We start from the raw sequence: 26,674 nt of genomic DNA on the forward strand, positions 1-26,674 counted from the left end.
GATGGCTGGATGGCATCACCAACTCGATGGACATGAGTTTGAGTGAACTCTGGGAGTTGGTGATGGACAGGGAGGCCTGGCGAGCTGCAGTTCATGAGGTCGCAAAGAGTCGGACACGACTAAGTGACTGAACTGAACTGAACTCAATGGATGTGAGGTGGTAGCTCATTGTGGTTTTAGTTTGCATTTGCCTATTGATTGGTAATTTTGAGCATCTTTTCATATGCTTGTTGGCCATGTGTATACCTTCTTTGGAGAACTATTGAAGCTCTTTGCCCATTCTTAAATCAGGTTGGTTTTTGTTGTTACTGTTGAGGTGAAGGAGTTCTTTATACATTCTGGATATTTACCCCTGTCAAAAAATATCCAGACAGCTTTACTTGATATGAATATTTTATTGAGTGAGAAATAAACTGTTAAAGAACAGAGAGACCTCAGAAGCTTGTTTTCACCAGTTGCAGCTCAGTTTGTGAAGCATGAATGAGGAATACCTTGTTTTTAGTTGTGACTGGTTCTTAGAAATTCACGTTTCTTTTCATTGCATAAGCTTGTTTATTTGTAGCTAATTGGCTGGGAAGCCATAATACCACATTGACATGAAGAATGCTTAAGCTTTGTTTACGGTCAGAGTCAGTTTTTTGGGAAAATCAGGACACTTACATGTGACTATAAGCATTAGGTCTCTGGTTATATTCAAACTGTGGCCTCTGTTTTGGTTTACTTTAGTGCCTTTTATTGGATAAATCATATATGATTTGCAAATATTTTCTCCCATTCTGTGGGTTGCCTTTTCACTCTGTTAGTTGTGACCTTTGATGCGTGGAAGTTTTTAATTTTGATGTAGTCCAATTTACCTATTTTTACTTTTGTTGTTTGTGCTTTTGGTTTCATATCCAAGAAATCATTGCTAAATCCAAAGTCATGAAGCTTTCCACCTATATTTTCTTCTAAAGCATTTTATAGTTTTGGCTCTTATATTCAGGTCTGTGACCCATTTGAGTTAATTCTTGTATATGGTTCAAGGTAAGGGTACAACTTCAATCTTTTATGTGTAGATATCCAGTTTTCTCAACACCATTTGTTGAAAAGACTGTCCTCCACTTTAAACCATTTTAAAGTCTACAATTCAATGCTATTAAGTGCATTCATATTGTAGGGCAACCACTATCCATCTCCAAAGCCTTTTCATCAGTCCACTGAAATTCTGGGCTTCCCTGGTGGCTCAGTGGTGAAGAAATCTGCCTGCCCATGCTGAAGACGTGGGTTTGATCCCTGGGTCAGGAAGATACCCTGGAGAAGGAAAAAGCAATCCACTCCAATATTTTTGCCTGGGAAATCTCATGGATAGAGGAGCCTGATGAGCTATAGTCCATGAGGTTGCAAAGAGTCAGACTTGATTTAGTGATTGAGCACAGCACTGAAATTCAGTAACTATTCAACACTAAGTCCTAGGTCCCCTCTCCTCTCATCTCCTGGAAGCTACTGTTCTACTTTCTGTCTCTATAACTTCATCACAGTCCATGTTCTTAAGGACCTCACTCCACATGGGAAATTGTGGGAGTACAGAGAAGGGACACTTAGGCCCAGACTGCTGGGTGTGTTGGTGGGAGAATGATGAGTGTCAGAAGAAGCTCTTGGAGGAGGGGTTATCCAATCTAGGTGGGTATCAGCCAAAATGGGGGGGGGGGTGCAGGTGGAGTGACATCTCTCAATGAGCAGAGGCAAATGCTTGTGAGCATGGGGTGTTCTGCTAGGACTAGCTTCTCACCCAGGTGTAGGGATTACTAATGATCTCCCAGCTATCTCATCTTTAGACTTTGCCCCTCCTTCCATCATCCCTATGCAGTGCTGACTTCTTCCTCCCTCCATTTCATTTCTCCTCTTTTTTTTTTTAACCTGTGACTTCTTATTCAAATATAACTTAAGAATTGGATAACCTATGAAAGTGTGTGATGAAGTTTTACAAAGTGAACGTACCCAGGTAGGTACCCTGTACTCAGATGGAGTAACAGAACCCCAGAACCACAAGAAACCCCTTCCAGTGACTACCCACATCCTTCCCTCAAAGGTAACCACAATTCTTACTAATAACAAAACAGAACTTTTGCCTTTCTTGTAGCTCACATAAGTGGAATTATACAAAAGAATATACTCTTTTGTGTCTGGCTTCTTTGACTCAGCATTCCTTCTATTTCGTTCTGGCCAATTCTCATCCAGACTTAAATGCCAGAAAATGGTCTTTGTGCTAGTCTTCATCTCAGCCCAGATGATGGAGAGGAACTGGCTACACAAATATCAGGTGGCGGTACAATTCACAATTCACAATAAACCTCAGGACGAGAAGTTTCTCTGGCTGGCCCCGTGGGGTTGCTGCTGGAGAATGGATGGTTTCCATTGAGGGCTGTAATGGAGGAGGGACAGCACTTGCCCTGCGCTATTCTCCTAATATTTCAAGGAGAGTGAAGCTTAGAATTGTTAAACATTCCCAGAAGGGACATAAATCTCATTTTAGCTTGTTTCAATTGCAGGATGAAATGGCTTGTTTTCTTGGCAATTTTTATTTTTCCCTCTCAGTCCCTGCCCTCTGGTTCTCCGGCTCATAGGCGCATGGCTTCCTTCCTTCCTTCCTCTCCTGGACTCTTTCCCTTTTGGCAGTCACATCTCTGCAGAGTTCAGCCCTCCTCTGGACCCAAGAGCTTTTAGCTAGTCTTGGACTCAGGAGATACAAGGGATTCTGAAGATTAGCTGATTCATTCTATCCTTCGTTTTTTGAACTTTTAAAAAATCAAGATATGATTTACATATAGTCAAGTGTACAAGGGCTTCCCTGGTAACTTAGCTAGTAAAGAATCTGACTGTAAGGCTGCTGCTAAGTTGCTTCAGTCGTGTCCGACTCTGTGCAACCCCATAGACGGTGGCCCACCAGGCTCCCCCATCCCTGGGATTCTCCAGGCAAGAACACTGGAGTGGGTTGCCATTTCCTTCTCCAATGCATGAAAGGGAAAAGGGAAAGTGAAGTCGCTCAGTCGTGTCTGACTCTTATCGACCCCATGGACTGCAGCCTACCAGCCTCCTCCGTCCAAGGGATTTTACAGGCAAGAGTACTGGAGTGGGGTGCCATTGCCTTCTCGGACTGTAAGGCAGTAGACACCAATTGTCCTGGGTCAGGAGGTTTCTCTGGAGAAGGGCTGGGCTACCCACTCCAATATTCTTGGGCTTCCCTGGTGTCTCAGATGGTAAAGAATCTGCCTGCAATGTGGGAGACCTGGGTTCAATCCCTGGGTTGGGAAGATCCCCTGGAAGAAGGCATGGCAACACACTCTGGTATTCTTGCCTGGAGAATCCCCATGGACAGAGGAGCCTGGTGGGCTACAGTCCACAGGGTTGAAAAGAATCAGACAGACTAAGCAACTAAGCACAGCACAAAGTATACAAATCGTAGCATATAGCTCAATTAATAAATTAGTCTTTACATATGTAGACTGCCACATAACAGTCGTTTAATCAAAATATAGAACATTCCTAGCACCCAGAGGTTTGCTAATATTTTTTCCCAGTTGATCTCTCCTGCTCCCCTCCCTCCCCCGACCGTGGGAACCCTTAGTTTTCTTCTATCACCAGAGATCGTGCTTGCTTGTTCTTGAATTGCAGATAAATGGAATCATAGAGTATGTGCTTTTTCATGCCTGGCTACTTTTGCTCAGCATCAGGGTTTGGAGATTTATCTATGTTGCTGTGGATATCTGTACTTTGTTCTTTTCTTGTTGTTGCTGTTGCCGAATAGAGTATCATTTACTTATCTACTTTTCTTTTCAAGGGCGCTTGGATAGTTTTCAGTTTGCCCCTATATCAGTTTGTTAGGGTTACCATAACAAAGTACCACGGAGTGGTTTAGATAACACAAATTTAGTTTCTCACAGTTCTGGAGGCTAGAAGTCCAGGGTCAAAGTATCAGCAGGGTTGGTTTCACCTGAGGACCTCTCTCCTTGGCTTGTAGCTGGCCACCTTCCCTTTATGTCTTTACACAGTCTTTCCTTTCCTTTGTCTTTTTATAAGGACACCAGTCATGTTGGATTAGGGCTCACCCCAATGACTTCATTCAACTTAACTACTTCTTAAGGCCTTATCTCCAAATACAGTCACATTCTAAGGTACTGGGAGTAGGACTTCAATATATGAACTTGGCGGGGTGGGGGGGCAGTGGTGGAGAAAGAATAAAATTCAGTCCCCAACAAGCTACTATGAATAAAGCTGCTATGAACATTTTGGTACGCGTTTTGTACGTGCACCATTGTCCAAAGTGGTCAAACCAATTCACGCTCCTGTCATCATTTGGGAGTACAGTTGCTCTGCATCTTCACCAGGTGCTTCATTTTACAGATGAGAAACAGAGACCCACAGAGAGGAGCTGAAAGGCCCACTTTCCATATGTAGATCATAAGCTTGAAGATGCAGAGCATGCAGAGGAAGCCCCGTCTCAACTTGCTTTGGGAATTTCTGAAATTCTCCAACACTTTACTCCATTCAATCATTCAGTTACTCATCAAAAAGAATTCCAAAAACCACATGAGGCTCAGGTCCTATGCTAGGCTCTGAAGTTAAGTGGTTAACAAGAGAGATGTGAACCTTATATCCCACTTGTAGCAACAGAAAATGAACATACCAGCTAAAGAAGTAATTGCAGAATGTGGTAAGTGCTAGCAAAGAAACAATGGAAGCTGAGTTAGAGAATAAGGGGGTTGGGGTGGAGAGGGTATAATCGCCTTTAAATGGGTTGCTCCAAGGGCCTTTGTCTTAAATAGAGGCAAGCCCTGAAGGGATGAGAAGGTGGCAGCTGGACCAAGGGCCAGGGAAGGTGTTAAGGCAGGGAGAATAGGAAAAGTACTAGCCTTGAAGTAGGAGCAGCTCTGATGGCCGGGAATGTGCAGGAAATAATGGTTTGTGTAACTGGAGCCAAGTAGACAACATAGAGGAGAGACAGTAGATGAAGTCTAGAGGTCAGGCCCAGACCATTCACGGCTCACAGCTCATGCGGAAGTGTTTGGATTTCATTTTATGGGCAATGGGAAACCATTGGAGGGTTTCAAGGAAATGGCAAACAAAATCCAACTGACATTAACAACTGTATTGTAGGGGGTATAGGGAGGAAGGAGCAGCAAATGGAAGGAGCAGTCTCACCCTTGCATGGGGTGAGACATGTCAGTAACTTAGACTTGAGAGGTGGCAGAAGAGAGATATTGGGTTGGCCAAGAAGTTTGTTTGGATTTTTTTCCGTAACATCTTATAGACAACCTGAACAGACTTTTTGGCCAATCCAATATTTTGGCAGTAGAGCTGACATGACATGGTGATGGGTTGAATGGGCCTGTTGAGAGGTGAGGATGGATCAAGGATGACTTTTAGGCATTGAGCTTGGGACCTCCAGACAGTATGAAAAGCTCTTTCAGCTATAACCTATCAATCCTAGATTGTACATCCTTGTCCATCTCAAACCTCAGAATATAGTAGGTGTTCAATAAACATTCTTGAATGAATAACTGATTCCATGCATGAATGTTTTAGCACATGAATGGGTTCAATAAAGGGTTTTTAATGAGATAAAATTCACAAAACATAAAAAATAACCATTTTAAAGTGTACAATTCAGTGGCATTTAGTACATTCACAAGGTTGTGCAATCATCACTTATGTGTTGCTTCAAAACATCTTCATCACCCCCAAAGGAGATCCTGCACCCACTGAACAGTCACTCGCCAATCCCTCCTCCTCTCAGCCCCAGGAAACCACTAATCTACTTTCTGTGCCTCTGAATTTGCCTGTGGATGGTTCATAAAAATGTAATCATACAATATGCATACTTTTGTGGCTAGTTTCTTTCTTAGCATAATAGTTTCGAGCTTCATCCACATTGTAGCATGTATCAGTAGCTCATTACTTTTAATGATGGAATAATATCCCGCTGTATGAATATATCCCATTTTGTTTATCCATTTATCTCTCAGTGGACACCTGGGTTGTTTCCACCTCTTGGTTATTGTGAATACCGCTGCTGTGAGCATTTGTGTAACAGTAGTTGTTTGGATGTCTGTTTTCAAGTCTTTGGGGTACATGCCCAGGAATGTGGTTATTGGGTTATATGGTAATCTGTATTCAACTTTCTGAGGAAATGTCAAATTGTTTTCCAACAGATTAATAAAAATTTCTTGAATGAAAAAAAAGCAACAGTAGGTGGGAGACAGGGATGAGGGCTTTTCGGCCCTCCACAAGCAGCACTGGACTGTGCCATTTGCAGGCTATGTGATCTGGGTCAAATGACTTAAGTTCTCTGGGCCACCTCTTCATCCTCAAAGTGGGGAAAATAAAACTTTTCTCTGTGAGCCGAAGGACATGTTTTTTCTAAAGTTCTAGGCACAGAGTAAGCCTCCCATATTAACTGCTTTCCCTTACTCTGACCTTGACCATATGGCACTAGGCTCTTGATTCTACCTGGCCAGGGGGCTAAGTTCAGCCGTGCTGCAAACTACAACTCCCAGCACGCACTTCTCCCGGGCCGGCTCTCCCAGCGTGGTGCGCATGCTTTGGCAGACGTGGCACCGGGAACTCGGAGGCGGGGAGCAATTGGGAAGTGGCGGCGGCGGTTGCACCCAGTGAAGCTGCGGTCCCGGGAGCCCGAGTGGGGACCGGAGCCGGCTGGGGGCAGCTGCAGCAGGGATGGCGCGGGTCGTGCCGGCGTGGCTGCTCCTGCCGCTGGCAGTCTGGGTAAGGCTGTGGCACTGGGGTTCGGGCCGGGACGGCACGTGCGCCCGGCGTGCAGGTCCAAGCTCCCTGCTCCCGGCGCTCCCGGGGCTTGCGGGGAGATGATGCCTCCGGGCGCCTGGGTGGGGGCATGCGTGCTGGACGGGCGGAGACCCGGTGGCTGTGCGGGAGGCGGCGGAGCGGTCGCCGTGCCCTCCCTGCGGAGTGCTTCGGCGCTCAAAGGTCGAAAGGAGCCCGGAGTCGGGGAGCCTGGGGGCGCTGGGCAATCGCTGGCTGGGGGCTTGCGCGGTGGACACGACTATACAGGGGTGCAGGTCAGGGGGCGGCCACGGGCTAGTGCGGAAAGCCGGCGGCTTGCGGGGGCACTGCGCCCCAGACTCGGGGCCCTGCACCTGTGTGAGTTTGGGGTAGGAAGGGGATGCTTGGCACCTGCACTGCCGGAAACCTTGTTTTAGGGCCGTCTGGTTCTTGGTTTTGGCCCTGAGCAGCCGGGAAACTGCCGGCCACCTCGTGGACTGCCCTCCCGAGCAGCCCCCGCCGGCCAGACTTGGCTGGGCCGGGTGGGGTCGCCCGGGCGGGGAGTTCTGCTCCTTTACCCAACTGAGGTTCCAGCCACTTTCTGGCTTGTGATGCGGCCTATCGTTTAATGTAGGTGACTTAGTCTCCTCATCCATGAAATGGGGACGCTTTAGATACCACTCCAACCCCCCACCTCCCGCCCGGTTGCCAGGATGACAAATTGGAGGAGGAAGCTCTAAATTTCGAAACCCTACAAGAGGGGAGGAGGGACGGGCCAGGGTTATGGGAGTGTGGGATCTCCGGAGCAATTTGCTACGCTTGGGGTTGGGGGTGGAGAGTGTACCTCAGGGCATCGCTGAGAGAGGTCGGAATGGGTGTGTCCACAGCACCCAGGGCCGGGGGTTGGCCCTGGTGTTCCCGTGGGTGTGTGATACCGTCTCCTTCCATACCTCTCTTATAGTTTCTGGTCTCCCTGATTATAGGACAGTTTTGGCTCCTTCTTTTCCTGAAGCTCCTGAAGAGAGACTCCTGCTGCTGGAACTCTTTTCAACCTGGATTTTCCAGTTTTTTGTGTTTTTTTGGGGTGTGGCAAGGATGCTGGACAAGGCATGAGGAGAAAAAATGGAGTGTGGATTGAGTTGTTTTAAACACTTCCAGCTCTCAATACTGTGCCCTTCTGGGATCGCCATTGAGGAGTGGCCCAGTAGTTTCTGGTTGTCCGAAAGTGGGTAGAAAAGGAAGCTCCCTGTCCCTCTAGATCTGTTTCTCCCTCTTAGAAGCAGGGCTGGAGTAGGGCAGTGTCACTCTCCCAGGTTTGTTTAGGTTTGTTTGATGCTCTGTTTGCATTCTGTTCCCTCGGCCAGTTGGCCTGGATGGTGTCTGTGCCAGGCCGCGATGCTGGACTGTGTAGAGGGGGCCATCTCCAGTGCCCCCCGGGAAAGGTGTTTGAATGCAGTCTGTTTTAGGAGGTCTACTTTCTTCTTCCCCTTCCTTTTCCCTCCTGTGAAAATGAAAGACTTGGGACTCTGACCAGAAAGAAGTTTCATTCGGCAAACATTCATTTATTGGCTGGCACTGGGTTGGATTTGGGATCGAGGGCAAAATACACATTGTTCCTGCCCTCTGGTGTTGCCCTGAGTTGGGCAGGGAAGTCAGTCCTGTGGGCAAATAAAGACAGAAGAGTGAGTACCCATACTCGAAGTTCTGGGAGCACCACTGAAGGAGAGCTCTACATTAATTTGCAGGGAAGGTCAGCCATGACTTTCCTGAGGGGTGAGTTGAGCTGTCAGGAGTGAGTGTGGGAGTCATCTAGGCAGTTGAGATCTGCTGATGCCCTCCGCTGGGAGGTGTGGAGAGTGGGTAGGTTTGCTGAGAGCACTAGAACCTGGGAGTCATCAGCAAGGAATTGGCATTTTCTCCTTTCCCCAAGCCCAAGATTGGCTTAGCAGGTGTGAGACTGAGGTGTAGAGTCAGTGATGAGTGGTGAGTGGACACCAGGGTGCCATGCTATGCTGTTTCAGTTGTGTCCAAGTCTTTGCGACCCTATGGACTGTAGCCTGCCAGGCTCCTCTGTCCGTGGGATTCTCCAGGCAAGATTACTGGAGCAGATTGCTGTGCCTTCCTCCAGGGATCTCCCAACCCAGGGATCGAACCCATGTCTCCTGCAGCTCCCGCATTGTAGGCAGATTCTTTACCACTGAGCCACTGAGGAAGCCGGACACCAGGATGGGCCTCTGTGAATATAAACTGTGTCCATGTGATAAGGGTTCCCCAGCTCCTGGGAGTGGATTGGGTTTCTTTGTTCACTCATTCTTTACTGAGAGCTGAGATGTGCAGGGCACTGGGCTGTGACCCAAGAAATGCAAAGAAGTGTGAAGGGGTCTACAGAGATTCATGGACAGGGGTGTACACACATCCTATTTTTTACAGTAGCAAAAATATGGAAGTGGCAAAAAAAAAAATATGGAAGTGGCTTACATGCTTAACAGTAGCACCATGTTTAAATGACTTGTAGCCCTACCCATACCATGGAAAGTGATGTTTATAAAGGATGTATGTATTTGCTAGAATGCTGGATTTATTGTCAAAATATTTTATAATGCTTATGAGGACTATCTAAGGACATGAAAAAGTACTTGTGTATGATAATTAGGGGAAAAGCGGGATACAAAACGGAACCCCAGGGTGGCTGAAGCTAGCTATAGAAGTGAGGGATTAGCCAAACCTCCAAATGTCAACAGTGATTGCTCTGGAAGGTAGAGTTGTGGGTGACTTTTGCTTACTTCTTTGTTTAGGCTTTTTTTATATTTCCCAAGTTTTCTTGAATTTAATGAATGTGCATTAGCTTTTAATCAGAAGTTAGTAAAGGAACTTAAAAAAAAATGTTTCTTTGGGGACTCCCAGTCTTCCAACATTGTGACGTGGAAAGAGGTGCAGTCAACACTTGGACAAGTTGGTCCCAGCCTTCCAGGCTGGGTGTCCCTGCCTGGGGCCTGCAGCTGGGGGGGCCAGGCTGTCCTGTCCCCGACGCCTGTGGCTGCCTGGCCCTTCATGCTGTCCCACTTAGCTCCTCCCTGCAGTCAGCCCTTCCTCAGGCCATCCATGCCGACTGTCCTATAGTCTCCATCCAGAACTTGGGAGGACATGACCTTACCCTGCTCAAGGGTCTCGGTGTCAGGCCAAGGCCTGGAGTGGGCCTGTGATGACCTTTTCACAGGTTCATAGACAAATGGGAAAAATAACAACGGTGAACTTTTTCTTTCTTTTTTTTTCATGATTCCAAATATTTCCAGTTTAAAAACTTAATTTCTCTGACATGGTATCCATATTGAGAGGGTGCTGGGAGAGTGGCTTAGAGTGTCCTTTTGGAAAAAAAGATGAAAGCAGTGATACTGTAATGTGATTTTTTAAAAAAGCCTTCGATTGATAAAATCTAAATTCAAATATGTATGTTACATACATAATATATTTTAACATATTTTAAAAATATATTTTTTAATTATTTAAACTATATTTTAAAATACATCCTGTTACTCTGTGAGCATCAGAAGTCTGAGAACTATTGACCTAATTCAAAATTCTCTGATTTCACAAGAGAAAAATGAGGCTTTGAGAGAGAAGGGACTCACCCACGTGAGGCCACCAAGTTTGTAAAGACAAGGCGGGTGTGAGAGCCAGGCTCCTGAATTACAGATGGGTATTCTTCCCACTCCATCTATGTCATCCAGCTCCCACCTGCTTCCTTCCACCCTCGCCACTGCCCAGGCCTCTGCCCCTGAGGGTGGCATGAAGCTCAGAACCTGGTGGGACAGGGGGCGGAGGTGCAGGGAGCAGCAGATGTTTGCCCCATCTCTCCTGCAGAGCTTTTAATGTATACGAATTTAGGTTCTACACCATTATATATTTAATAGGCTCTTGTGGGCTGGCCTGGGGGCCTAATTGCCAATTATAATGCTGCTTGGAACCTGGAGTGCACTTTTCCCACAGAAATAAGTACTTTACAGAGGAAGTGTTAAAACAGAACTGGCACATGAGTTGGGGGGATGGCCAGGTGCCTTAGGAGCGGCAAACAGGGTGCTGTGGATCCTATCCAGGGTCAGCCTCTGGGGCACCCAGCGACCAGAGAAGGGCCCCAGCTTATGCCTCACAAGGAGGGCAGACCCTGGGCTCTGTGACAGTGGGGATCCTCTGTGTGCTGGCACCTCGCCCAAACCTGACATGCAGTCACCCCTGGTCCGTATTTGCTGGAAGGAATCAGTGTTGCAGGCAGGGAATCCAAGACAGAATTGTAGGCAATGAGGAGCAATGGACGAGGCTAGATGGACAGAAGGATTTGAGTCTGGGGCTGGGGAAATAAGACTAGAAAAGTGAATCCAGTAAAAAAAAAACCTTAGATGCCTGGCAAAGCTTTCAGGACTCAAATCTGTAGGCAATGGAGAGACATGATGAAAGTTGCCCTTTTTAATAACAAGAACAGTGAGGCCACGGTGCAGGGTTGAGTTGGAGCGGGAGAGACTAGATTAATTTTCCCAAAACAACACTTTCTTCCTCTTACTTTCTTCTCTGTTATCTACAAGATGAAGTCCAGTGTGATGTTACGGAAAGAACACGAGCTTTTAGCCACACTCAGGAGCTGTGTGACCTTGGGCCCTGCCTATTTTCTTGTTTGTCAGCAGTGGTAATAATACCCATTGTGCAGAGTAGAAAGGATCAGAAATAATACAGGGAGCACCCAGCACAGCGCATGGCACATGGGCACGCCCAATAAATAGGAGCCGGCAGGCACCTCGGGTGGTTGGAGAAGGGGTGCCTGGAAGCCAGTGAAGGGCCAGAGGGGCTGTGAGTGGAGGCTGTGAGCCGTGGGTAGGGGGCTGAACCATAGGATTCTTGGATTCTTGCCATCATGGGTCCCTGGAGCCGAGGTCCTGATGGCTCCTTGCCCCTCTGCACTGGGCCCTTCAGAGCCTCCTGATGGGTGGGGGGTGTGGGGGTGTGTGCGCAGAAGGGCTAAGAGTTTAAGTGCTCTGCTTCTTCCCTTTTTTTCTGAAAGTGGATCCTCTCTTGAGACTGGAGATACCAACCACACTGCCTACCTGGAGGGTTTGCCCCAGCTTTGTGGTTTTGTTTGGTGAGGCTCTTGTGTTTCCCTTGGTGGTTGTAGTAGGTTTGGGAGGCTGACAGTGGACCAGAGAGTAACCCCCGGGGTGTAGGAGAGCCTAAGTTCTCCTGCATTACCGGACTTTGGTGGTTTTCTTGCCCTCCTTTCGTTTCCCCCACACCTGGCATCTTGGTGGGAGAGGGAAGGAGCACTGTGCCTTGCCCATCCTGCAGCACTGACCTGAGTCTCTGGCTTCCCATCGACCTATCAATGAGAATTATAAAACACCTAGTACATTGTAGAGGGCTTGCAAAGTATTTCGGTGTATCTCACGTCTGTGTAGTTCTGCATCCCACACGAGCTGGGTGAGATGAGCTGGTTGAGTACTGTTACTTCAAGAGAGGGATGGGTAAGTTGACAGAGAGTGGGGAGAGAGAGACCATTGATGGACATGGCCTGGAAGGGGAGGGCATAGACAGATGAATGGGTCATCTGACTGAGCAGCCTCCTTGGCAGGTGCTATTTTCTGAAATAGCAGCACCAGCCGGTTACCTGGGGTGTCCGTGATCCTTGCTCTTTAGCTCCCTGATGGCCTGAATACGGGAGGCGGGGCCGCAGCCAGGCTCTCACTGACCACCCTCCTTGCCCTTCTCATCACCCTCCCTGCAGGGCTCTAGGTAACTGTCCCCTGTGACCACCTACGTCCATCAGGGCCTCATTCCATTCACCAGTTTACAGTCACTTCTAAATAATTAGCTTTGCAGTTATGTGGTGAGGGCTGGGGATGTGGGGTTGGAATAGCCTTTTTGTATCTTTTTATTCCCTGAAGTCATACTGAGCCCCCAGCTTGGATGTGTGCTCTGTGCCCAGATGGCCTGGTCATGAGCCTGTGCCCGGCTTCAGGGTATCCCGCTCCTCACAGCTGGCCGGGGCAGGAGTAGAGATCCATCACCGCAAAGAATCCCACCATTCCTTTAACCTTGGCATGAGCAAATGTCTTTAATTCATGAGCAGATCCTTTAATCCTTGCCTTGGAAGGTATTCATGGAGATCGAGGTCGAGGGCTTATGCTGGGGCTTAAACATAAGGGTGATATAGCTTCTGAGCCAAGTCGTGGGCTTGGCTGGAAAGCTCTGCTCCAGGGCCAAGTAGGGCAGGCTCCCGAGGAACAAGCACGTTTGCTGTCACCAAGGAGTCTGACCTGGCTGGGTCCTGGGCAGGGTGTTGTATGCTATGCTATGCTAAGTCACTTCAGTTGTGTCCGACTCTGTGTGACCCCATAGACGGCAGCCACCAGGCTCCCCCGTCCCTGGGATTCTCCAGGCAAGAACACTGGAGTGGGTTGCCAGGCGGGGTGTTGTACATGCTCCTTATTTCAAAGGAACATGGACCACCGTCTGCATGTTACATATATCATGTTCATTCATTCCACAGATCTTTTTTTAAACAGACACCTCATGAGACTCTTTTATGAGCCAGATATACTGTGCCAAGGCATTGGGGACAAACTGATAAAAAGGATGGATACCATCCCTTCCTCCCTCTGCCTGGTGAGAGGCCACTAATTTATTATTTAATTCAAGTAGGAAGTGCTAGAAGGAGGGAGATAAAGTGGTTAGAGCGTGTGTAACAAGAGTCCCTACCCTGTTGCAGGGCGTCAGAAAAGGCCTCTCTGAAGACTTATGGACCCTTTCTCAAAAAAATGTTTTTAAATGTATAAAACAGTATGCATATGATTATAGCAGAAACCCGTGATATTGAAATAGTTATCAAAATATTTTAACAAATTGTGACAAAATAGTATGTATTTTTTTTAATGCATCATGTAGGAAGATCTAGTGACAGAGTTGATAATTTCTATAAATTGTAAGTAGTGATGAGCATAGATATCTGCAATAATCCTCTTGTTCTGAGAAGATGTGATTTCTATTGGTGACAAGGTCACGGACGTTGTCAGTGCTACTGTAATTGGTTACCTACATTCATAATAAAGGGAAGACAATTTCAGTGAAATTAGTGAAAATAAAGATCCCATCCAAATTCACAGACCCCCAGTGTAAGAAAAATTATCCCCAAACTTGGAAATTAAATCCGATTTCATGACTTTCTAATGTCACACTGGAGCATTGTCTAGGAAGCCCATAGGGATTGTCACTATGATTTTATTTCTTAAGACCCATACTCTGTAAACTTAGAAAGGATGCAGATGATTTCTGTTAGGGAAGAGAGAGTCTTCAGGACATTAACTGGCTTTTTATCTCATTTAACAATCATATCATACCTTTTTTCATCGATCATAACATCTTTTTTTTAAAGAATTTGGCTGTGGGCTTACAGGATCTTAGTTCCCCCAATAGTGAAAGTGTGGAGTCCTAACCACTGGACCACCAGGGAATTCCCTATAACTTCTTTAAAAAAATATTTCTATTAACCTTTTTTTTTTCCTTTCTTACATCCTCTTTTGACCTAGCTTTGTCATTTTAGTGGACCCCTTATTGAGTTAATAACACTTTGAAATATGCTCAATCTTTGCATGAAAATTGGGTTTTTAAATTTGAAAATTATACTGGATCCCTGTTGAAGAGCCATGGAGTGAGCAGAATGTGAGGTTGTGGCACTCAGAAGGGAGGTCTGGGTGGGGCTGTTAATGTAGGGGTGCGGCTCAGGTGGGGTACCCCAGGGGACAGTGTGGGGCGGGTAGAGAAGATGGACTGAGTGAGCCCTGAGGAACTTCTGCATTTACAGGATGGTGGCAGTGGGTTAAGGGAGGCCAAGTGTGTTGTGCTGGGGCTGAGCAAAAGGAGAAGTGGAGGTGCCTGTCGGGTCAGCCACATGGAGGTCATTGCCGAACCTCCACCAGGAGCCTCTTTGGTGGTGGGGGCAGATCTGAGGGATGCTGAGGACTGCTTAGACGGGGAGGAGGGAGGTGGAAAATTCTGGCTGTGAAGGAGTGGGGAGTGGTATGGGGTCCAGAGAGGAGGTTTTTGAAAGATGGGTTAGTGGCCTTCCAACCCAGCTGTGACTCCAACCACCTCAAAGAGGTATGTGTAAAAATGGATTCTTGGTCTCTCCAGACCCACAAGATGATTTTCTTCAAGGATGAGGCCCAGAAAGCTATCTTTCCAGAAAGCTTTTACTTACTGCTGTTGTGTAGCTACAAACCAGAGATGTTTACAAGCTAACATTAATTTTACGTGGTGGACATATCTTGCCAGCCAGAGTTGCCTCTTTGGGCCGAGTGGCATGACACAACGTCTGCCCATGATAAGAGCCACATACACCAGTGACGCTGTGAGACTCACTTGGCTGGAGCATGTGGCGTTTTTGCTGTTTTCTGTGGGCAGTGAGGGAATTGTACACAACAGGTAGCAGAGAAGAGATGACTCCCGCTGTCCTTGAAGCTCTTTCCAGTTGGTTGCACTCAGTAGCTAGATTGGAAGGGGAAGCCGACTTGCTGGCCTCTCAGGTCTTGTTTGGGTGGAGCTCTGGGGAGTGGAGAGAGCTTGCGGGACATCAGTGGGAAGTGTGTGCATTGACAAGCAAAGACAAGAGCTTGTGATCTGTGCCTAGAAGACCTCTGAGTCCCGGTTCTGCTGTTTTAGGCTTCACCTAAGTTGAGTGCCTTTACTTCTTTGAACCTCAGTTTTCACATCTCTAAAGTAGGGATGGTACACATCCCACACAGATTGTTTACAGCAGGTTTTCAAACATTTTTACTGCAATTCCTGCAAGAACAGTTTTGCATTTTACATTTATAACCAAGTACATATATCTATATATGAACATAACAGTTGCAGATTTTTCACTGAATACACAGTCTTGCTACCAATGTACACACTGATGTTTCCTTCTTACTGTTATTTAAAAAAAATGCTCGTGGTAACCCACTGAAGTGATTTTATAACTCTGCTCTTGGGTTAAGGCCTGAGGGATAGAAAATACTGATTTCAACTCTCAGCTTTAGGGGATTGAGTGAAATACTGTATGTCAAAGCACAGATGTATCTCATGGGTCATGAGCCCTTGAATTGTTATTTTCTTTTCAATTAATGGAGCTTTGAGACAGGGTTGGGTTTCCGGAGTGGGAATTCACCTGCTCTTCCTCGGGCCCTGCTGCCTACTTCTCTGCTTCCTCCTCCAGCTCTTCCTCGTTAGCAGGCCTGGCACACCAGGCTGGCAGCAGCCCAGAGCCCTCTTGGCTCTTGAAGAGGTTTTCCACAACATTAAAAGCTTTAGGGACTTAAGTCCTGGTTAAATGCACTGCAGTTGCAATTTCAGGATAAAAAAACCTGTTTTTATAAGCTCCTGGATCAGTCGTCCTGCCCCCGAACTGCCCCTTGTTGACAGTCACGTTTGTGCCACGGAAAATGGGTGGGAAAACTGTGGAGCCCACGTCAACGGTGTGGTTTTTAAAGGAAGCAAAATATAAGACATAACCTGGCTTTGCATTCATGGGAGCAAGTGGTGAGACGTGCGTGGCTCTTGGTCTTTCCACTTCATCTTGGGTCCGGGTCAGAGCTTCTACCTACTTGCCGGGTAATGTTGAGCAAGTTTCTAACTCTTCATTTTAGCTTCCTTATCTATAGACTAGGTATAATGAAAGTACCTACTTAATTCACTTGTCAAGAGAATGAGCTGAACAGTCATGTGAGCAGTTTTGCTGGCTCCTGGGCACACATGAACACTCTAAACTCACAGCTCCTGGAATGATCATGGCCTCGTCCCCAGACCTTTGGTGTTGGGATTAAAGAGTCCTCTCTCGGGTTGGGTTCTATCCCAGCTGAGTGCTTTCCAGTTTCCCTCTCTTTCTTTAGCGCATTTAGCTCCTCAGCTGCAGCTAGTCAGGGGTCCACATTCCAAGGGCCAGGCTTCTGTCTTTCTGCCACACAAACACACGCACACACACACACGCACGCACGCACGTGCCATCCAGGCAGTGTTCATTTTTATTTCAAAGGCTGCTGGGTGGTGGACTTTTGAACACTGGGAAATATCAGTGGTGAAATCTTCAAACTTGGTTTGAGGTCAGGCCTTAGCTCCTTGTGAAGAGGGTATTTAGCCATGGTGATTGGTGACAGATGCTTACAATTTGTCCATTTAAGGCGCATAAATTAACCTGTATTTAAAAATGAACATTTCTCTCTCTCTCTCTTTTTCTCTCTCGTCAGAGCCATTCTAGGTATGCGTTGCATGCAGAGTTCTCTGCTGATTCTGTAGAATAGTTCTTATTAAAAACTACGTGTCAGGTGAACAGAGGAGCCAGCAGTCAGTCCGCTCAAAGTGAAGAGGGGAAGATAAGCACTGCTCTCGCTTGGGAAGGTGCCAGTGAACGCTGAGATAGATGGTCGAGGGTATCAGGAGGCCTGTGAAAGAGCGGGGGCAGTATTTGGTTGTATTCTGGGCATCTGGGCATCTCTCTTTTTTTTTTTTTTTCTGTCTTATTTTAGGTGTTTTTTCCCTAGCTCTAATTTTGAGATAGAGAAGAGCTGCAAGAAGAGTATAAAGGATTTCCATCTTCCTTTCACTCGATTCTACAAATATTAACATTTTATCACATTTATCATACTCTCCCTCTGCATATATAAAGTTTACAGACACAATTCTCCTTTGTCCCATAAATACTTTATTGTTTCTTAAGAGGGAAGGACATTCTCTTATATAACCAGAGAACAACAGTCAAAATCAGGAATGTAGCACTTGGCTCAGGACTTGATCTAGAATCACGTGTTGCATTTGAAATTAATTGTCATGTCTCTTTAATCTCCTTTAATCTGGGCCACTTTCTCGGTCTTTGCCTTTGGGGACGTTGGCATTTTTGAAGAATGTCCCTCAGTTTTGTTTTGGATGATGTTTCCCTTCCTTCGGTACCTTTTATCAGGAAACATATGTTCATTTGACCCATTCCTGGTGGTGTTAATGTTGGTCCCTTAGTTGAGTTCTCTGCCAGATTTCTCGTCTATGAAGTTACGTTTTCTTGTAGTGGAGAAATACTTGGAGATTGTTAATTGTTTCCATGATGGTAGCCAAATGATGGTAATTTTAAAAAAGTATTTGTATCAGGTATGCCTTTTATGGTTAGAAAAATACACAAAGGAGAAGAATAAAATCTATTCAAGGACAAAGCCTTACTTTGGTGAATTTCTTTTTCTTCCTGTCATTTTCTTAGCATAATTGGCTGTATAGTTGTAATCATACCATGTACATTTTAAATTCTATTTTAAAAACTTAACATTAAAACAAATATCTTTTCACTGCACAATCTTTGAAAACATCTCTTAAATGCCTGTTTCATCCTGTCAAGTGGTTTATTCTAAGAAACGGTTCCCCCGATGTTGGATATTTAAGTTGTTTACAATTTTTGACTCTTATGAGTAAGAATGAGTGAGTCAGATATGTGTCAGAATCTCTGCGAATTTCCTTGGGACACATTCCCAAAAGTGGAATTACCACGTGGAGAAGCAGAAATGCTTTTAAGATACTTGATTAATTGTGCCAAATAGCTTTTCAAAAGAATTGTACTGGCTTAAGTCTTTGCCAGCACTATATGACAGTCAGGTGTCATGTTTTAAGAGATTCACTAACGGTGTTTTTCAATTTTTTTTAAAACCCGTGATACAAAAATCAAGATTGGTGTTGAGATTAATTTCCTGTATTTTGAATTATGAAAGCATAGATATTTATTTCCAAAAGTAAATTATAGTGTAATATGGCACGTTACTCCCTTCAGTCTCTGCCACCCCACTCCTGGCCTTGGGATAGCTCCGGGAACTGGGAGCATGGGTGCGTCTAGGGCAGACTATTCAGGACATTGAGGGGCTTGGGGGCACGTGAGGAATTGGGGAATTTCACCTACAGAATCCTAAGAGTGAATGTGTTTGCTGTCTTCAGAGTGTGGTGGGCAGGCAGAATGGCTTGGGACGGGGAGGGATTGGAACTTTCTAATGACTGGAGCTGTCCAAGATGAAATGGTAGGACATGGACTTCTGTGCATTAACATGTTTAGTTTCCACAACCTTCCGGACTCCAACGTGCTGAGCAGCCTCAGGAGATTTTGAGTACTTGGCTCTGGAGGCTGGAGACGGCATGGAGAAATGTTGAGAGGAGTCTTCTATCTGGAAACCAACCAACCCAGCTCAACTCTGAGGGATGTCCTGGCCTGTTGGTCTCCTGCAGTGGTTTCCTTACTATTAATAGTAAAGGGCTGGGGTTGTGGGGAAACTGAAGAGTTATTAGTTTTTCTTTCATTTGTGGGTAGCCATCACCAGGTGACCAAGATACTTGGGATGGGAATAGGCGCAGTGAAACTCGAGTAATTAGGAGGAAAACAGTAAATCAAACCCTTGATAGTCTGTCTCCTTCCTTGTAGCAGTTGATCTAAAGTATAATGCATGATTTGATGCCTTGAAGTATCCCAAATTGAGTAGTTGTTAATATTTCTTTCTAGTTAAAGCTTTTGTTTCAGTAGGCACTCAAGATCTATTTGCATGTGTGCCAGAAAACCCAGAATGATAGTGCCTCAAAGAGATTCTTTATTCCACTCACATAGAAGTCTGGAAAGGGGTGTTCCAGGGCCAGTGTATTCCTCTGTGGTATCATAGTCCCAGGTGCCTTCTATTTTGATAACTCTACATCTTTAGCAAGTCCTTCAAGGCTATGGTTTTTCCAGTAGTCATGTATGTATGTGAGAGTTGGACTGTGAAGAAAGCTGAGTGCTGAAGAATTGATGCTTTTGAACTGTGGTGTTGGAGAAGACTCTTGAGAGTCCCGTGGACTGCAAGGAGATCCAACCAGTCCATTCTAAAGGAGATCAGTCCTGGGTGTTCTTTGGAAGGAATGATGCTAAAGCTGAAACTCCAGTACTTTGGCCACCTCATGTGAAGAGTTGACTCCTTGGAAAAGACTCTGATGCTGGGAGGGATTTAGGGCAGTAAGAGAAGGGGATAACAGAGGATGAGATGGCTGCATGGCACCACCGACTCGATGGACGTGAGTTTGAGTGAACTCCCGGAGTTGGTGATGGACAGGGAGGCCTGGCATGCTGCAATTCATGGGGTCGCAAAGAGTTGGACACGACTGAGCGACTGAACTGAACTGAACTGAACTCCACCTCATTGTCTCAAGGTAGCTGCTTGAGTTCCAGCCATCTTTCCAGAAAGGAGGAAGGGACTAAGAAAACTCTTAGACTGTCTATTAGGGACACTTCCTAAAAGTTGCCGCATAACACTTCGGTTTACATTCCAGGGGCTGGAATTTAGCCACAGGGCCACACTTGATGCAGGGAAGACTGAAAGGTTTGACTTTTAATGTGGGTGGCCACATGCCCAAGGCAACTCAGCAGTTTCTTCTTGAGGTATAATTACCTCACTGTACTCTGGTAGTGGTCACTAGATGAGGTTTGCAGAATATCATAATTGTAAAGGACTTTGGAAATCACTTTCAACCCCTTCATTTTACAGAGAAAGACACAGAGAAGGAGGCATGGCTTGTCCAAAGTCACATAGTCAGTAAATATCAAAACCAGCACAAAACCTGGGTCTCTGACTCTTGCTACCAAACCTCTAGCTCTCAAATATTCAGCCAGCTGTGGTTCTCTGACCTGGGGTTCAGGTCATGTGTTTGTAACCTTATTCCTGGATCCCTTTACCACCAGCTTCCTAAGAGTCTAGACTTAGATTCTGACATTTCAAAACTATTTTGAGTAAGATGTGGGCTACACTAAATTAAACCAGTTTCTTCACAGCTCCAAACATAAGAAGGCTATCTTTTTTCCAGGTGACAGAGCAAAAAGAAGGTCAAGTCCCACCTCCACCCTTTTTCCTAAATGTTAAAGTTCTGTCCTCAACTCTTCCTCCTTTAGCAAGTCGCTTTTACATACTTGAATACCTCTGGCTTCATAATCTGCATTGAATAGTGAATCTGTAACAACAGACAACCTCCTGGGCTATAGAGAATGTGAGGGTGCTGGCATGTACCCCAGAGATCTGGAGCTTTTTAAAGCTGAGGGTGTAATGTGGCAAGGACTGGTCTCCTGTTATCTTCCAGAATTGCATGACTCTGTGTCTAGCCTGGTGGTGATGGTGGGTGAGGTTAAGTGAAGACAGCGGAAGTTGTGATGCGATGTGTTAGAGAGAATGAGAGGAGGCAGAAAGGAGTCCAGACTCTGCACACACCTCTGATGAACCGCAGATCTGGGCTGACTGCCCCAGGGTCTTGAGAAGGGTGGCCAACAGCAGGTGTTCTGGGCTTGCAGGAAGTAGAGAGTTGGTGTAAATCCCTGCTGGGACCCTGCTTGCCCATTCTGGAAGATCTTGTCTTTTCCTGGTTGATTTGATTTCCCCCAACCGCGGGAAGGAGGTGCTTCTGGGAAGGGTCCACTTAAGGTGCTGTGAGTCTAGGGAGCTTGTGGGGTAGAGGTAAGCCACTACCTCTGGCCAGGACCTGGGAGGCCCGAACTCTGTGACTTGACCTACTGTGTGACCATGGTAAGTAAATTAACCTCTCTGAGCTTCAGTTTCTTCATCTGTAGGATGAGGCTAGTGCCCACTTGTCCCGGAGGGGCAGATGGGCACAAAGCCAGGAAGGACCGTCCTCCGTGTGCTGTGTAGCCGGGTAGTTATTCTCGGTGCTGATGCTGGATTTGTGTACGTGCACATTTCTTCCTGCTTGGACGTGCTGTCCTGCCTGATTGCAGGCAGGGCCCTGAAGAGGAAAAGGTGGTGCTGGGTCTCCTGTTGTCCTCGCTCTGCCTGTGATTTGTCTCACTAATAGTACTAATACAGATAATTACGAGGCTTGTGTGCTGTGTGCCAAGCATAACGTTAGGTTCTCTGTGTAGTTTAACCCCCTTGTTTGATCCTTAGCCAACACTGCAAGGCAGGTGTCAGTATTATCTTCTCCTCTTTGTAGGTGGGGAAGTGACACTCGTAACCCCTCAGATCATCCTGCTGTAAATGACAGTGCCTGGATTTGAGCCCAGGTTTGCCTGGACTCCAGACACAGTGCTCTTCCCATGTGTCTTGGCGGTGGTGAGACCACAGGGGGAGGAGAGCAAGCTTCTTGGCTGGAGGCCCCTGTGTCCGGCAGGCCCTAAAACGGGCAGACACCTATTCAGAAGGTGAGGGGAGAAGCCAGCGTCCTCGACCCCATTGCCTCCAGCTGTAGTAGAGGGTGGGGGTGAGGGCCTTTGTGTTGGGCACCCTGAGTGGCTGCTGGGCTCTGCAAGGTGCCTTGTGCTCTGATTGGGGGAGGGGCTCGAGTGGAGGAGACTGCTTCTCTGATGCTGGGTCCTGGTGTTCTGAGAAGGGTGCTGTGACAGGGCTTGGGAGCTCTGGGATCAGTACTCTGATGGGGGGCACTGGCTCTCTGATGCAAGTGGGACCTGGTTTTGGGGCCCGTGTTCCCCAGCAGTAGAAGGGAGTGTCCTTCCCAGGTGTGTTCTGCCCTGCACCCAGGGGAGGATTTATGGGTCTCAGCCCAGCCGGTGGGGTAGTTCAGCCCTGATGGAAATACTGTGAAGGCTGGGGTTGGCGAGCAGAAAGAAAGCAATTATTGGGGGAAAGTCAGAAGGAGTTTGCACAGGCAACAGAAGGGGATTTTTTTTTCTCTTCTTCCTCCAAAGTGAAAGACTTAGGGTGTAAAGAGCCTGCTTGCCTGCCAAACCCAGGAACAGCTCCATGGTTGGCTCGGATGGTGGCTGGCTTCCTTCGCACACATTGCCGTGTCCCCTCCTGAGGGCTTGACAAAACAGAGTTTGTGCATCATTAACATTGTTATTGTCGCCTTAGTTATTGTTATCAAGGTTTGTGGGTTGTGACTTATGAAGTCTGCAGGAAGGCTCTTGGCAGGGCTATCCAGGGCTCCCTGGAGCTGCATCTTAAGGGAGGGAAGGAGTGTGCATGCTGGAAAGGTTAGACTGAAGCGGAGGAGAAAGGAGAATGCTAAGCGGCTGGAGGAGAGTCCCCTTCGTTTAGAGGAGGGAGGAAAGGGCCGTGCTCCTGCCTGTCCCTGTGGTTGCTTGCTAAGGTGAGGGTCTGTCTGAGGCCATATATAGGGGCCTCTTACCCTCCTGTCAGAGATACTAAAGCGAGCATCTGAGCTCTTTGCACACCAAGTCCCCTGATTTCCCCTGGATCTACCTATCCTGACTATTTTCCTCTTGTTCCCTTTATTTCAAATCCTCTCCTGGCAAATCCTGCCTCTCCTGTGCCCACAAACGTCCACGCGGCTCCCCGCCTTTGGTGGAGACAGCCCGCGCTTCTCCCGCCCCTGCGCCGCCTGTGCTCCTGCATGTGTGTGCTTCTCTCTGCAGCCTGGCCTCCCACTGCACTTGGCCTGGCCTTTGCCTGTGTGTCTCCTCCCTGGTCTGCGTTGATGTGGTACTTCCTGCCTTCTTCCTGACTTTTCTCCTGGTCCCTCCTCCTCCTCCTCCTCACTTCTCCCTCTGGACCCTGACCTCTGAGACTTCACTGAGTCTCACTCTCCAGTCTGGAGGACACCTCGGTGGGGTGTCTTGTCCACATATCTGTGCCTAAGCTCATTATCACCTTCCTCAATAGAAACAAAAGCCTTCTCTGCTTCTCCATTCTTGCAATTTTGATTTTTGTTCCATTTGGGTCATTTCGGCTTCTACTCTTCCTCCCTTGCTTACAGATGAATAGTCATTGAGTTCTGTTGTTTTTCTCTTGAGCCTCTTGGAGTGAACCATTTCTCTTTACTTGGGTGCCCCACTGGGGAGTCCCTTCACCTCCAGCCTTCTGATGCCCAGTCTGAGATCACAGCCAGATGGGGCTTTCGAGCCAGGCTTTCAGGGTCCCACCCCACCCACCCTGGACTGGCCCCACCGGCCCTCTCCTACCACTCTCCAGCCCAGACCCTCCCTGACTGCCCTGGGTCTGTCTGGTTTCCGTGCTCCCTCTGGGTCTCCCAAGAGCTGTCACAGACTCACCTTGTAACATGCTCCCAGCGGAGGACCTCTGCAAAGGTCAAGTGTGTGGCAGTCGTGTGTGTCATGTTTATTGTGTTGGACAAACGTATCCTAAGAGCTTTCAAGGGGCAGGTGCTCCTAGTTTAGGGAGTGGAGTAGGGATGGCGCAAGGTGAGGAGGAGATGGACCCTCCATAAAGAGTTCTTAACCAGGCCGGCTGCAGACAGTGCTACGTTTAAGCTCCAGCCTCAGTGTATTTCTGGTAGACCTGAAGCTGTCTGCTGTGTGAGGGTGAATGCTGGGGCAGAGGCTTCGGTGGTTTGTGTACTCTGAGAGTAGCTGTTGGTTAGAATATAACCGTTAGATGACCTGAGGGATTCACTGGGCTTTCTAGGAAGGAAGCTGTGGATAAGCCTTGAGACTTGGTGCTCTTGTGGTTTCTGCTGTGGACACTTTGCTGTCGCTTGGCCCAGCGGAATGCTGCTGTGCTGCCTGGGCAGGTGGGCACAGGGCCCGCCATCCCTTCCCCTTTCCTGACCCCCCAGTCCAGAAATGCAGGTGCCTCTCAGGAGCGCTGATCTGCGGGTCAGAGTTCTGAGGCACTGGTCAAGGGCAGTTGTTTCTATTGACTACCCAGATTATTTGAGGATTAAAAACAGCAGCATCAACATGTTTTTCCAACAGATTCTTTTCTTTTTTTCTTTTAACCATGTGCATTTTGTTATGGACCTTTCTGGAACAACATGTAATAATAAGGTGGAGTGGACTTTTTGGTGTAGTCTCAAAGCTGCTGTGTGAAGGCGGGGGGTCCTCAGGCATTGCGCACATCCTGCCAGGGCAGAATAAAGGAAAAAGCATTCCTGGACAACTCCTTCTGATGGTTTTACTCTGTGGAGAAGGTTAAGTTGCATCCAATGGCAGATTATATTTAGAAGCACTAGAATATGGACACATTTCTGTCTTCTACTCTGCTGAGATGGAAATTTACATTATATATTACAGTAACTGGTGCTGTTAGAGTGCTGTATGATTTATAAGGCATGTTCAATAAGTTACCCCCTTTCATCCTCACAGCTGTCCCACGAGGGGAGGTATCATTATGTCCACATTGGATGCGAAGCACTAAGTCTGTAGAAGGTTGAGTGATGTTGCCTGGGCATCTTCGCTATTGAGTGGAGCTCAGACTCAATGCAAGACTTCTGGCTACAAAGAGGCAATGGCCTAAGAGGACCTGGGGTCACATAGAGAGACGGGGGTTCAGATGCTAGCCCTGCTTCTTATTAGCTATGCAACTTTGGTCAAACTAACTGATCTATAAGATCAAGCGCATCGGATAATCTGTAGTTGCCTCTTCTTACTACATTCCTCCTCCAGAACCCTCTTGGGGGGACTAGGTTAGCAACATTCTGGAAGAGGGAGGGGAAGGTGCTGAGGGGTAGAGGCCTAGAGAAGATGGGTGATCTCAAGGTTCAGTTTGTCTGCACCCTGCCTGGTGTCTCCTGGCAGAGCGTTTCTTATTCCGTCTCTCCAGGTGTTAACCGCGGTATTCTTTGCTGGCTGTGCAGGGGCCTGTTGGCCGGCTGTGTGGGTGAGGGGCTCTGCTGTGTCACAGTTTTGTTCAGACATTTAACAGCCTCCCCGTCCCTGCTCCTGCTTTCAGCCCACCTCTCATGCCTGCAGCAGGACCTGGTACTTCCAGGGCCCAAGGTGTTCAGGGTTTTCTGTGGGAGAATTGGCTTGTTTCTTGTTGGCTGGTCTCCTTAGACCATTAGCTAAGTGGGGGAAGTGGAAAACCCCTCACCCACCCATTCATTCCCATCCTGAATGGGATCACATTAAGAGGCGATCATACTTCTCTGTGGATTTGGGGCTTTGGTGCTTCTAGGCGGGATGGAGTTTTCACATTGCTCCACTGTGTGACATTTGAGGGCAGGGCAGAGTACAGACCTTGACCTCGCAGAGAGGTCTTGATTGAAAGGGTGGCAGGAACGTCCATGCAGCATGCTTATGCACCCATGCAGTCCGTATGGCCTCATACAAAAAGTGCACGAAGAGGAAGGGGGAGCTGGTGGCTGGGAGTGGGCTGGAAGAGTCCCTGTGGGAGGGGTGCTACTTGGAGAGTACGTGCGTGAGTGCTAAGTTGTTTTAGTCGTGTCCCACTCTTTGTGACCCTGTGGACTGTGGTGCTCCAGGCTCCTCTGCCCATGGGATTCTCTAGGCAAGAATACTGGAGTGGCTCGCCATGCCCTCCTCCAGGGGATCTTCCCAACCCAGGGATGGAACCCGGGTCTCCTGCATTGGCAGGCGGCTTCTTTACCACTAGTGCTGCCTGGGATTTGGAGAGGGGGTGAGGCAAAAGGCAGGTGTTGGGTTGAGAGGAGGGTTGTACCTTATCCCTCCCCAGTCAGTTGTGCCTAGGGGCAACACATCTGGGGGTGCTTCTTGTCCTCGGGCCCACTGGGACTTGGGACTCACGGTCCTTGGCTCCTTGATCCCCAGGTGGTCCTGCCGACGTGGCTGTCCTCCGCAAAGTTCTCCTCACTCATCGAGAGAATCTCTGACCCCAAGGACTTGAAAAAACTTCTCAGGACCCGGAATAATGTACTGGTGCTTTACTCCAAATCTGGTGAGTGCCTCTCCTGGCCTTGGGGCCGTGGTCAGGGATGCAGTGGGATAGAAAGGAAGGAGCGGGGGCAGAGATGGGAGGCAGAGACCCCAGGACTAAAAACTGCTCACCGAGGGTCCTGACGAAGGGGCATTAGTGCTGCTGCTTTGGATCCCTAAGAGGTTATTTTAGTTCCTTTTACCAGGGTTCCTTAGGAAAAGCCCCCTGGAGTCCCTCAGTGCCTCAGGAGGGAGACGAAATGTGTGTGAAGGAGG

General features: G+C 47.5%; 1 protein-coding gene across 1 annotated transcript in view; it reads left to right on the forward strand.

The window, feature by feature from the left end:
- Positions 1-6,600: 6,600 nt before the first annotated feature.
- Positions 6,601-26,674, forward strand: part of PDIA5 (protein disulfide isomerase family A, member 5) — a 93,037-nt gene continuing 72,963 nt past the window's right edge. The window contains exons 1-2 of the mRNA XM_010834268.1: positions 6,601-6,759; positions 26,294-26,420. Coding sequence (XP_010832570.1) covers positions 6,712-6,759; positions 26,294-26,420 — 175 coding nt within the window. The 5' untranslated portion in view covers positions 6,601-6,711. The remainder of the gene's footprint in view (positions 6,760-26,293; positions 26,421-26,674) is intronic.

The sequence above is a fragment of the Bison bison genome, unplaced genomic scaffold, assembly GCF_000754665.1.
Source record: "Bison bison bison isolate TAMUID 2011002044 unplaced genomic scaffold, Bison_UMD1.0 scf7180017864032, whole genome shotgun sequence".
Taxonomy (NCBI): Eukaryota; Metazoa; Chordata; class Mammalia; order Artiodactyla; family Bovidae; genus Bison; species Bison bison.